At 48.4% G+C, this 13,085-nt stretch overlaps 1 protein-coding gene across 4 annotated transcripts in view; it reads left to right on the top strand.

The window, feature by feature from the left end:
- The window catches only part of EPB41 (erythrocyte membrane protein band 4.1), a 48,856-nt gene extending 37,865 nt beyond the window's left edge, over window positions 1-10,991 (top strand). For 3 of the 4 annotated variants that reach the window (XM_086480268.1, XM_086480269.1, XM_086480267.1), the window contains 5 exons: window positions 5,753-5,881; window positions 7,596-7,697; window positions 8,167-8,247; window positions 9,116-9,223; window positions 10,105-10,991. In XM_086480268.1, coding sequence (XP_086336394.1) covers window positions 5,753-5,881; window positions 7,596-7,697; window positions 8,167-8,247; window positions 9,116-9,214 — 411 coding nt within the window. In that variant the 3' untranslated portion in view covers window positions 9,215-9,223; window positions 10,105-10,991. Of the gene's footprint in view, window positions 1-4,019; window positions 4,491-5,752; window positions 5,882-7,595; window positions 7,698-8,166; window positions 8,248-9,115; window positions 9,224-10,104 lie in introns of all 4 variants that reach the window. The other variant, XM_086480266.1, reaches the window with a different exon arrangement.
- The last annotated feature ends 2,094 nt before the right edge of the window (window positions 10,992-13,085 follow it).

The following is a 13,085-nucleotide window of genomic DNA, read 5'->3' as shown; positions in this document are numbered from 1 at the left end:
CTTTGACAGCTGTGAGATTGAGCATCATTTGATCTGGGAGTTCTCACTGGTGAGTGTGTTTTGCTGCAAAAGCAGCATCGTTTACTTGTGCATCTGTAGATGGTCGCACCGAGCCTGTCAGCTTACGTGGATACTTGTTTGGGGATAACCTAATAACATGCACAACGGGAATGACTGCAGTGCTGCCCTGAACAAGAAGGGGACTGGGAAGTCCTAAACTAGCTGGGATTTGTAGCATTTCGTACGGTGGCTGTGGGGAGTTAGCGTGCACTGTGATTTCATGCTTTTCTCAATTTTTTATCAAATGTCTTTGGTAAGTGGCAGGTTGACATCCTTGTAGCACTCCTGAAGTTCCCTGCAGGATAGGAGTCTGGTTTGGGATGAGGATAATGGAATATTTCTGGGGAGAAGAGGCAGCAGCATGCCTGCGTGGGCTGCGGAAAACCGGGATGTCCGCTCGAGCAGCGCAGCTGGTTCATGCCAATATATCCTGGTCCAAAATAGTAGGTCCTTGAAAAAAATACAGGCAAAGAAATATATGCTTTTTTTTAAAAAAAACCCCACTTTTTAAGAAAAATAAATCTTTGTGTCAGCCATGCAGTTAAGCCTGTTATTAATTTATCCCCAGTCTGAACTATTGTGTGTCACTTACCACCCTGTAACGCTTCAGCTCTGTCCTCAGTGTTTGTCAGCATCAGGTGCACAGAGGTCTGTACTTGGCAGGGCCGTGCTTGCGTCGTGGCACTCGTGTCTGGTTCGGTTTGTTTCTTCTGGGGCATCGCATCCTGTCCTGTTATTTTCTTTACACTGCGTATGGCTTGTGCGAGCAGGCTGCTTCGTGTTTGAGCTGGGCATCCCCGGGTTTGTCCCTGGTTTGTGTCTCTGGAAATGAGGAGTTTGCAGCCCAGGCGCTCCCAGGTTTCATGGGTCTCAAGGAGAGCTTGGAACTCTGCAAATGGGAGCTCTAAAAATAGGAATGCTTTTGCATTTGCAAATTAAAGTAAATCTTGATAAGATCAGAACTTTTAACAGGTGTTCAGATTCCAAGGGGGGGGGTTGTTTTTTGTTTTTATAAAAAGATGATTTTTTCGAGCCTACACGCAAACCGCATTTTTAAATACAGGAACAAACATAGTTGGGTTTTAAAAAAGAGAGAGCGTGTTTAAATAGACAATTTGATATAGAAACAAATACTTTTCAATTAGTCTGTTGTCTTACCAGTGGAATAGGAAGGCAAGGAAGAAAGTGCTTCTGATCAGTTGATCTTATCAGGATTTCATTCTGACTCTGGCTTGCATGTTTATTGCTGCACTTGAGTCTCCTGGCGAGCAGTGTATGGACGCCATGGGCTTCATTCAGGCTCTTCCTTCATGCTTTTACCATACAAGATACTGCCAAAATGCAAATTATTTTTTCTGTATGCCAAAGGGAGCTGAGAAGTTGTTTTGACTGGATACAAATGTTTGTCTCTTAAACTGGTCTGCGTTTGTGTAGCTGCTTAATCTGCCTTATCTGTGGTTTCATTCTTCCTCTTGGTCAAAATAGTGCCCCGGCTGGTATTTAAGGAAATCTTGCTCCTCAGGCATTTTCCTTTAAAGTCCAGAAGATGTACTGCACCTTCTCAAGGTCCTGTGGTTAATTTGCAAGATTTAGCATATGTAATTAAGGAGGGATCGGTGTATTGGCAGTATATAAATCCAGGTTTTAAAGCAAGATTAAGACATGGGCGTTCAAAGCTGATAACCTCCGTTCCTCTTCTGTTTTGTGAAATATTGCAGTGTGGGATCTTGGGTTAGGCAGAATGAGGGCGGGAGCTGGATATACCTTAGGAGGAGCACGCGTGGAAGTGGTTTTGATCAGAAATAAAACACTTCCCTACGTGTGCGGTCAGAGCCGATCGTCACAGTGCTGATCGCTGTCCCTTTGCTCTTATTGAATGCATTTTCCTAAGGAATATCCCAAGAACTTAAGAGAAGCCCAGGGGGCTGGAAATCCTAATGGATAGGAATCTGACAAGTATCTGCAACATAGAGAAGCAGGGAACTGAAAAATACCCGGGAGGAATGGTGGAAGAGTCATTTCTTGAAATGATACTAAAATAAGCATCTCTTTGCTCCTACATAAAGCAGCTCCTATTCTTGAGATGCTATTGAATTGTGCCATTAGTTGAGGTCAATCAGGGTGAAAGCCTCTGGTGTACAGAAAATGCATTATACCAGGTAACCCACAGGCTTCAGACCTCACATTTTAAGCACAAATTACAGTCTTTTGGTCGCCCAGAGAATCTTCCTAATAGAAAGTGAGACAACAGTTTCTGTTCATCTTAATACCACCACCAAAATGAGAATAACAGTTGACAAAATGGACTTGCTGTGCTTTTATGAAAATTTAATCACTGGTTTTGGATGCGTGGCTATTTTTAGACAAAGTTACCAGAAATCAACCGTGAGGTTAATTATTGAGAAGAAATAATAATGGCATTGATTAAGCTGCATCACTCTGGGTTTTTTCCCTCTTTGTTCCCTGATGCTGGATGATGTGACAACTTTGATATGTTTGAATGGTAGGTAACTGCTTGTTCTGCCCTTCCTTGAAGGCAAGTTTCCATGTCAGTGGTGAGAGGAACGCAGTTTCTAGCACAGGGCAGGACTGTAGCCGTCATTCACCACTGGTGACTGAAATGCCACATATGAAATACTCATCACTCGGGCATTTGGGCAAACGGCTGACTTTTGCTAAAGCTTTTTGTCTTGTTCACGTTTTAACTCTTCTCTTCTGTCTCTGTTGCTTCCCTCCTGGGCTCCCAGAGATGTGAGAAGACCTAGTTGAGACCTTGCTAACGAGCTGAACGAAGAGCAGAATAGCACCAGCCTTAGTTAAACCCCGTGGCTTGGCACGCTCTTCCCAAATATCTCAGGTGCTCTAGACATGCTTGCTTGCTTCTCGCAGGGCTGAGCTGCTTCATCACGTGTCTTCTCTCCCGTGCACCATCACAAATGCCAATTATGTCGTACCTGCAGGAGGTTTAGCTACGGCAAAGGAGAGCACGTGCCGGCTGCTTTGGGGAGAAAATATGTTACGAATATTGCGGTAGTCCCGAATAAATGGTCAAATGCAGCTGGTTGAGCAGTCCAGCCAACAGCGTGCTCGGTGGCGATGGGGTCAGCACACATCAGCGTGAACATCTGGCTTCCCAGCTTAAAGCCACATCTCTTTATTCCTCAGCTGAAAAGTTTTGTGCTAAGTTAATTGAACCGGTTTGTCTCAAAGAAAGAGTACAAATTCTTTCGGGCGACCAGACTGCCTTGCCAATTCAGGAGCCTCTCGGTAATTGAAGCAGTTGATTTCAATACTAACTTGTAGATATTCTTACAATGGTTTTACCCATGCCATGGGGCCGAGTCTGTGTTAGTTATCCCAGAGACTGCAACAGCACGGAGGGTGCTCGGAGGAGTGTGCCTTCCCAGGGGCGAGGAAGAGAGCAAAGCACGGGCTCTGGGGATTATCGTGCCCACACAGTGATTCTGGGCTCGTTTTTCTAACCTCCACGTGCAAATTAAAACACAGCGTGAAATATTTCAAGGAGCTAAAAGCAGAACTGGGGTGTGGTTTTGGTGTCGTCAGTGGGTTTTGTTGCACGGGTGAATTCTGGACGTGCACAAGTCCCCACTTGCTACCCTGAAATGATTCCCGTTTCCAAACTGGGCAAAAAGTGCTCAGGGGTGGCTCTTCCTTGCAGAGAGATGTTTTAATATGAATTCCTTAAACTTTAGGAGAGTGGATTATTAATGTACCAGGAAGGCCGTGTCAATAAATGCACGGGGTACATCACATAGCACAAAGGTTTTCAAGCTTTCGAGCGTCCAAACCCACTGCTGTTGCATGCGTTACTGAAGATGTGATATAAGAAACCGATGTTTTGCCTTTATGCTTCGTGACCTCCTGTTCTCCCTAACGCTTTCTTTCTCTCTCTCTCTCTCTCTCTCTCTGGCCTTTTTTGTGTATTCATTTCTTTTTAGAAAATGAGTGACTTTCTCTCCAGAGAGGATGTGGCTGCAGTGCCAGAGAGGAGCAGTGTTAACGCTGGCTTTGCGTGGGAGGGCTCAAAGCAGTCGGTAGCTTTTAGTGAGACCCCCGTGCCACCCGCCTCAGAGCCTTCTCCCAGCCGTGACTTTGGGGCTTCCTCCTTAAGCAGCGAGGAGGAGGAGGAGGAGGAGGAGGAGGAGGAGGAGGAGGAAGCTCCCAGCCTCCCCGCGAGCGAGGAGGACCTGAGATGTGGAAAGGGGGTTTGTGCGGATGCGGAGAAGGACTCGGAGCTCTCTGAGCCGGAGCCCCCCGCCAGCCCTGCCACGCCTCCCCGGCAGCCCGGGGGAGGAGAGGAGGAGGTGGCAGAGGAGGGCGAAGACAGATTTGCCTTTAGAAAGCCAAGTGGCGAGTGTCACGCCTCAGATGGTACTAGCGGGCTGCCGGCACTCATTCGCTGCTTCCAGGTAGTGAGCCCCAGCGCCTGCTCCCCACACCCCACACCCCCCCCCCCCCGGCTGGCTTGGGAGTGGGACCCCAAACACTGCAGCAAGCAGATGCCACGGACCCAGAGAGGAGTTGGCTTGGCTCGGCTTGGACTCGCGCTCGGAGCTAATTAGCCCGTTAATCGCCCGCAGTCGGTGCACGCAAGCCCCGCTCAATTTATCTTTGCATTAAGTACAGCTGCCGCAGCGCGACACCCTGTGCCTCGCTTGGATCAAAGCATCCCGTTGCATCCCCCAAAAGGGAAATATTCAGGCTCCAAAGGCATGTAATTTTAGTTCCTTAAGGTTTTTGCCGTCTCCTGCCGTACCGGAGGCTGAGCCTTAGCGCAGCAGAGCAAATCTGAAGCGCTGTCAAATGTGTTTTTTACATCGTGGACGTGGGCTTTGATGTCCCCTTTCTGCTCCCCACCGTGGGAGATATTTTGTGCCTGCTTCAGTGTTGATGTTAATTGCTTACGGTTCAGTAGGTGCCCACTTCCCCCTGCTAACGATCACGGTGGCATCTATCAGGTTTGGGGGACGGTGAGCAGAAATCGAGCCCTCTGGGAAAACACTGTGGGTCTGAACTAACTCTGTCTTCTTCTGGATAATTACCAGGTGGTGGAACAACTGATTTCTCTTCCTCCCCCCACCATTTCTCTTTTGAGATGTCATGTTTCTGTTTTGTCTGACATTGATTTAATAAAAGTTAAAGACCTAGGATCTGATGAGGGTTTTTAATAAGAGAGTGTTTCACTTGCAGTCAGGGTAAAGCTTCTCAGCTGTGATCAAGTCTTTATTTGCCCGGGGTTTGTGTTAATCTTGACATTGTCATCAGTAGATGAGGGTCGTCTTTTGACATTGTCATCAGTAGATGAGGGTCGTCTTTTACTGGCAGCTGGCAATGAGCTTCTAGCAATTAGGAAGTTAATAATCAGCGGAGGCAGTTTCTTTGTGGTATTGAGACACACCAGTTAAACCCTTAATGCCTCGCTTGGGCTGAGGCAGGGTGTTGGGGGAAGGTCTGGAAGACTTTTTTTTCTGTCTGTTTAATCCTCACGCATGATCTCTGCCCTCTGAGCAGTGTGTCGTACCGGAGGCTTAAAACCAAAGATTCCCAGGCTGACCTTGGTTCCCCACAATGCTTTTATCAGATCAGTGTCAGAACGTTTGCCAGCAGCACGGTCACGATGTGGAAATGCTAACTGGGTCTTCACAGAGGTGTTTTTAACCCTGTCTCATAGCCGCCGCTAGTGAAGACACAGACGGTCACCATCTCCGACGTGTCCAGCGCCGTCAAAAGCGAAATTCCCACAAAAGAAGTCCCCATTGTCCACACAGAGACGAAGACCATCACCTACGAAGCTGCACAGGTAAAGTGTGTTCTGATTAATTTTCCAGGGGCTTAATTAAACTGGAGCACACGTTTTGTTTCCAAATCCTCCAGGTGAGACAGCAAGCACCTGCCTTTCTCCAAGCATCTGAGCTGCAGCACGGAAGTTAACCGGTGTTATGGATTCTATTTCCAGGTGCATCTGGTATTTTTAGAGGAGCGGTGGTTTTACCATCCCTCAAGAGTAATTATTCTTTCAAGATGTGTGTGCAGACAGAATTTACCTTCAGCCACTGGTGGCTTCGGGATGTAGATTTGACCGTACGGAGTTAACCTGCGTTGACCTTTTTTCTGCAGGAGATGCCTTGTCTTGTTTTCCCCAGCTCTCCTTGCTGTTCATGCCTCTTCAGAACTTGGTTTATAAACCATTTGATTGTCCTTTAGGTTTCAACCCTGGAACAGGTGTTGGAAAACAGAAGTATTGTGTAGAATGCAACGAGAGTGGGTATCTGGTGATTGGGAACTAGGAGTGTTAGTGGAGCGATACCTACCTGTGCAGGCGTGGTTACGTTGCTGAGGTTAAAATTAATCCCCAATCTAAACCAGGTTTTATTTATGTGGTTGAGAATTTGGAGCCTTTGTTAGCCTTGGGTTTGCCGTAACGGTGGCTGTTAGAAGCAGCCCGTGCTCTCCTCTTGGAGTGCAGTGACTGTGGGATGTAGGTTTGGGTGCGAGTAGCCCATGGACACACTTGTATAATTTGGGATTCCCGAGGAACCCCGTGGCTGCTCAGCATCCTCCCCGTCTGTGGGAACAGAGGGGGCTTTCAGGCATGCCTTCACCGGGCGGTGGTAAGCATCGCCCTGGTTCTCGGCGAGCGAGTAGATGAACAGAGCAGTTCTGCTGTGATTACGGCTGTTACTGGTTCTAACTGGGAAACGAAAAGGAAAAGCACGTCTCGGGGACTGGGAGAAATTGGCCGCTCGTTCACTGGCTTGTGACGTGCCATGAGCTTTCTTCCAGTCGGTGGAAAATGGTCCCACCTTGTGGTAACTCCAGATATCGTCCCACCGCCGTGCTGGGGATGCTGCCCAGCGTTCCTTAGTGGTGCGCGTTAGGGGGAGACACGGCCAGGATAGGTGGGCAAGGATGGCGTAGTTCAGGTTTTTTGGGCAGACCTTGAAAGGTCGAGTTGTGCAGGATGGGAACCAAGTAAGCAGCTCTAAAAGAAGTTGTTCCTAGTTCAGCAAGTATCTGGACATCCGTTGCTTCCGCAGAATTTAAAGCGGGCGATGTGCAAGGTGTTGCCAGGAGGGAGGAAGGGTAACGGGTCCCTTCGGAATCAGATGGTGCTCTCTGGCTCTGTGGATCCAGGCAGGTGTAATTCGGAGAGGTGTCCGCTTTGGTCTCCCTTTGTGAGCCAAAGCATGCAGCTTGGCCTGGAGGGGCATGACCGGCATTGTGGGGCCAGCCCTGTACCCAGGTTTGGGTAGATCCCAGCCCACCTGGTCTGAGGGGTGTCCTGGTCCTGCCTGGGTGGTTTTTGTGGATCCCTGCATTTCCAGCCTCCAAGTCCAGGAGCTTTGGGCTGAGCCTGCGCAGTCCTCGTGCGGCTGGGCGGATCAGCTCGCTCTGTCCCACGGTGGAGAGGAGTTTCTGTCCTCGGGTTGTGTCCTGCTCAGTTGATGTGGAGACCCTGCTTGCGTCCTCCTCGCTGCCTGCAGAGACCGATGGCCTGTTCTTCTGTCCCACAGACAGATGGTGGCAATGGAGATTTAGACCCCGGCATCCTGCTGACCGCTCAGACCATCACTTCGGAAACCACCAGCAGCACCACCACCACCCAGATCACGAAGGTAACAGCACGGGAACGCGATAAAACAACCCCACCAACAACGTGCTAGAGAGATGGGCAGAGTTGAATGAGAGTTAAAAAAACTTTTGGAAGTTCCTTTCAGACAAAATGTGGTTAATACCCGAAACAAAGCACGAGGGTCCCAGGTTGGCCTGCGTTGAATGGGGACGGTGGATTGTGCATTACTTGCAGTGCAGTCCGTGGGCACGGGCCCTGAGTGTCCTGTGGGACAACGGGAAAGAAACTGTGCTGTGAGTCAAAGCTCTTCCCTGGCTCAGTTGTAACGAAAATGAATATTTGACAGTTTTTCTTTGAGCAGCAGCAGTTTCCCCCGTGATGGTGATGCCGTGGTATGACAGCAGGGTTTGGTAACGCTATTTTTGGATCCCGCCTTTAGACAGGCAGCCCCAGTGCACTCGAATTCCTTTCGCTTCTAGACTTACAGCAGTTTTTTTTTCCTTTTGTACCAGACTGTAAAAGGTGGCATTTCAGAGACGCGGATTGAGAAGAGGATTGTCATCACAGGAGATGCAGATGTAGACCACGACCAGGTAGGAGCTTGGATGCAGTCCAGAAATGCTTCTCAGAGCTGGCATGAATTAGACAGTCAGACTGCCTTTCCAAGGACAACTTAACCAGAAAACAACCTAGGGAAATTTTGCCAGGCTAGAAATAACACTTCGAAACTGATTTCAGTCATAAATTCCCTTTTGACAGTATGCAGCCGTACAGCTGGGCCAGCAAAGCTTAATTCTGCTCTGAAACTGGTACTGGCAGCAAAGTTTTGATCCCAGAATTCTTTTGGACAAATGCAGTTTTTAAAAAAAAAAAAAAAAAAAATCCACAAAAATGCGAAGGAAAAGTTTTCCTTGACATCTGGGTGATCTGCATGAGTTTTCTCATAACTTTGAAGCGTTATTGCTGCTGTATGGTGCCAGAAGTCATCTCATAGCACTCAGCACCTGCATTAAATCTTACTGGCTTTATATGAAACCTTTCTGATGAGTCAGCCTCGTCGGCCTCTAGCGTGTGTTGGAAATGATGATTTTTGTCATCAGAGAATTATACTTCGAATTTAATTTTAGTTGCAAGTATCATGGGGCTGGAGAACATTCGTACGACAAGAACTAGTTCATTAATTCCGAAAGAAAATGTCTGAGAAGATGTCTGAAATGTGCTCATCACACGTGCTGGAAGAATAAACAGGGTTTGCTTAATTGCTCTCATCCATCTTCTGCCATGGGGCAGGGGAGAGATGTCGTTTATTCTTAGAAAACAGCTTTTCCTTTCAGAAATAAGCCCACCAAAAGCCGCCAAACTGCAGCTGAAGTGGAATCACTTTTCTTTTTCTCTCCCCAGAGTCAGAAATAGTCCCTTGTCCTCCCTGGGTGGCGTGCTCTCAAGTGTGCTCTCTTGCAGGTTCTAGCGCAGGCGATAAAGGCAGCGAAGGAGCAGCACCCAGACATGTCGGTGACCAAAGTGGTCGTGCACCAGGAGACCGAGATCGCAGAGGAGTAGCGAGGCTGTGTAAGTAGGGAGACCACGGACAAGTGAGTGCCGGGCTCTGCTTTCCCCTCCCAGGGCAGGGGCTCCATCTCCGTGCAAGCCAAGTTTGGCTAAATATGGTCAAAGTGTAAGCAAAATGTAAGATGATGAGTCCTGCTCGGGCTGTACCTGTTAAATCATTTAAGGGCGATGAAGCAGTCACAAATACAGACTAATCCTGTAGTGGAAATGAGCCAACAAAGTCTAAAAGAAGCTCCATGGCTCCTGTGACGAGGCTGTTTTGCCTTACCAAACACCAGCAGCACGCTGAGCTGTAGGTTTTGTGTAGACCCCTGCCTCTATCAGTGCCACGTAGCCCCTGAGCTGGACCCCAAGCTCCTGACTTGCCTGGAAAGATCCCTTTTCTGCAGTCTTGGTGGTTTTGGGGAAGAACTGCTCGAGGAATCCAGGGGCTCTGCCCACACATCAGTGCTGTAAAGCCCGTCCTGCCCCATGCCGGTGATGTTGGTGTTGCCCAAGTCGGTGCCATGCGTGTGTCCTGCCTCGTCCCAACAAAGCTGGCACTTGCAGAGGTTTGGGAGGTGGGATAAGAAGTTGGGCGAGAGGAGAGTCAGCATGGTTTAACAGGCATCGTGGCTGAGCTTTTTCACTGTCCAAACCTACACAAAAAGGGGTCTCCTCAGGGTTCCTGGACGTGCAACTCTTAAAATACGGTCCTTCAGGGATGGGAGTTGTTTGTGCCGGGCGCCCGGAGGTGCCTCTCAGCCTGAATTCACACCTGCCCTCGATGGTAACTCACCTTCTGACTTCAGTTCTCCGGCAGCTTCAGGGCAGCAGGTTCCTCCCTTCCCCAGAAAGACGGCTGGCGGTGGCTATAACTTACCAGGTTTCTCTATTTCTAGGAAGCATTCCTGCCACACACACCACCAGGAAAAAGAAACCCAGCAAAAACTACCAAGAAACTACCTGGAGCACAAAGACCTCGGATTTACAAGACTTGACACTCAGAGACATTCATATCATTTATTAGGAGTTGCGCTTTGACATTTTACTTGGGATTTTCCAGGCTCCACTGGATCCTATTGGATATAGATGATTTTTTTTTTTTTATATATATATATATTGTGACAGAAGTATGCCATATTTCTAACTGTACTGAATATTTTTTACAGGTTTTCAATTTTGCATTCCCTCTCACGCCTAGCCTCTTCAGCTACAGGCCCAGACACACCTCGCAGGGCTCCAAGGGTCGCTTTTTTAAGTCGTATTCCCTCCGCCTCGTCAGGGATAACGGAGATAAGCCGCACCCGGGCATATTCCGCGCGCGGGATCCGTACGCGCCTTCAAAAAGCCGCGGGTCCTTCCGCCGGGAGAGTCAGTTTAAAAAGTCAGATTTCAGTTTTGTGCAGCATTTCCGATTTGCCTCTTGATAATTATATTTTATTTTATTTTATTTTATTTTTTTTTTAGCTCTGGGGAGCTTGAGACTCCGGCACGTGGGTGTGCAGGGCAGAGCTGCTGCCCTCGCTCCGAGTTTCCTCCCTGTTGGGTTTCAGGCCCCCGATGTGTGAACACAGTAGGGTTTTGTGGTGTAGCCTGTGCACACATCTTAGTAGTTGACTAGATTTGAGGAATACTGGAAGTTGCTTCGAGTATCTTATACTGTGAATTTTAGAGCTTTAAGAGGACTGTGGTAGCGCCTCGCCTTCCTCCTGTGTGTCTCTGCCGAGTGCTACCTACCTGTTTGTGTTTCTAGATGCCATTAAATTAAAAAGCCCTTAGAAGTGTGCGTTTCAGGTGTTTGGACTCTGGATGCTATTAAGGTAGGCTTATGCAGCATTCACAGTAACTGATTTTTGGTTTGTTTTTTTTTTTTTCAGTGTCATAGTTTTTCACTTGTTTGTGTTCATGATTTTTAAATTAGCAGGGGGGGGTTGTAAGTCATGGGTTGGTTTTTTTTTCCTCCTCTCACAGTGCTATTTAAAGCTAAACACGTTACCCATATACCAGAGTATATCCTGCTATCATTTAATTTAAAATCCTTTAGACAATCCTCCCCTAGGCCTGTAAAGCTGTATTTGGAGAGGCTGAACAAGAAATTTTAGGAGGTGTCAGGTCGTGGTAGAGCCAAGCCATGTGGGAAGTGCTGCAGCCCCCTCTTCCACGCTGGCTTAAGGGTCTGTACTTCGTTTGGCTTCGTGATCACCTTGCTGGAATGAAATACCAGGGTTAGCGTCTGCGCCTTTAGGCTGAGCTTACAGACCACCAGGGCCATCTCCAGCTAGGTGGGGATGACCAAAACCCGTCTTTTCTGGGGCTGGATGCGCTTCTCCCCGCGGCACCGGGGGCTGAGCTCCCGCTGCTGCTTTCTGAGCTTCGCGGTGATGTTCTAATCACGCCCTGGTTTCTCCTTCCAGCATTTAAATTTACGAAGGAAAAAAACCCCGACAATAAAAACCAGGCTTTGTAAAGAGTCTGCCCAGACACTTGTGAACACTTTAGTACACTTTGAGGTTGTGATTTTTATATATATATATATATATTTATATATATATATAGTGTGGCACATTGGTAGCTGAGGGCATGGAGTGCTCTGCTGCTGCTCCTCAGTCGAGGATGGGAAGAAAATGGCAATAAAAAAAACAACAAAACAAACCTCTCTGCTATTTTAAATTTGAATAATGTTTTTCAGAAGTCACTGGATTTATCTCAGGCTGCAACAACTTGCTGTTTAGCTGCAAACAGCCTTCGAACTACACTGGGGCTAGTGTAGCTTCTCAGATTCAGGTGCAATTTTAATTAAGCTGTCAGTATTGATTGGAGACTACGCTGAAAACGCTGGAGCTGCGGGATTTTTCCTTCCTTTGAGCCTTGCTGGCCGTGGGTCCTTGTCAGCCTCCAGCCTTCCCATGTCAGTAGCTGCTTCTCAGGCTGCTCTGGGCGTGTGGTCCCCTCCTGTGATGCTTTGCCTTCCGCTGGGTACCGGGCATCCTGCTCTGGGGATTTAGGGAGTCCTGGGCTCCACAGCTGTAGTGTAGAGAGTTGGGTCTTCCAATTTATGTCTGAACAGCTCTTTCCTTCTTTATTCTGCAGCGCAGATCCCTTAACAGGTCTGTGTCCCTGCGGTCCTCAACTTAGTTGGGTAACGCTTGCCTTAAATGCCCGTCATGCTGAGCATCCCTCTGGCAATGCTCCTTCTCTGGGAATTTAGCTTGTTGCCACTCGGTCCTTCCCCTCTCACCCTGTAGCAGCTACCTGAGGAGTATCCGGGCACGCCGAGTAGTCATTCAGAGGATTTCTGAGCTTTACCAGACTAAAGCCAGAAATTCGTGACGAATTAAGTTTGTCCGTAGCACTTAAAGGCACTTGGCCACCACGAGAATTTTAGGGGAACGTGGTGCGAGGCCGAAGCTTGGCCCTGGGCGTTCAGTTGGGGTGTCCCGTGCCCTTGAGCACGAGGAGTGGGACAAAACACCCTGAGCAGGGGGTGTCTAGGGTGAGAAACCCATGGTTCCTTTCCAAAAGGATATGCTCAGCGTGGCTGCGTACATCCCTTTTTTAAGGGCCCACAGACTAGAATAAACCTTTTTTGTTTGTTTTTTTTTTTTTTTTTTCCTGGATTTTGGGTGGCTGTTTCCGGGTTGTTCGTTCTCACGCTTCCCCTTTGTAAGTTTTTTTCCTTCTTCCCGAGTGTTTTAAACAAGTTCTCGCCTCTTCACGGCGATAGCCCTGACCGGAGCTGGTCTCGGAGAGGCGAGCTCATCCCTTGCGCTGAGCCTCGCCCGCCCTCGGCCGTCACCCTGCTGTCGGGATTTCCAGCCCTGCTCGCCCTCTCCAGCCGACACGTGCAGCGCCCGAGCCCAGGAGCTGGACAGGAGCAGCA

The sequence above is a fragment of the Leptosomus discolor genome, chromosome Z, assembly GCF_034619465.1.
Source record: "Leptosomus discolor isolate bLepDis1 chromosome Z, bLepDis1.hap2, whole genome shotgun sequence".
Taxonomy (NCBI): domain Eukaryota; kingdom Metazoa; phylum Chordata; class Aves; order Leptosomiformes; family Leptosomidae; genus Leptosomus; species Leptosomus discolor.
This window is presented reverse-complemented; position numbering and strand designations above follow the sequence as displayed.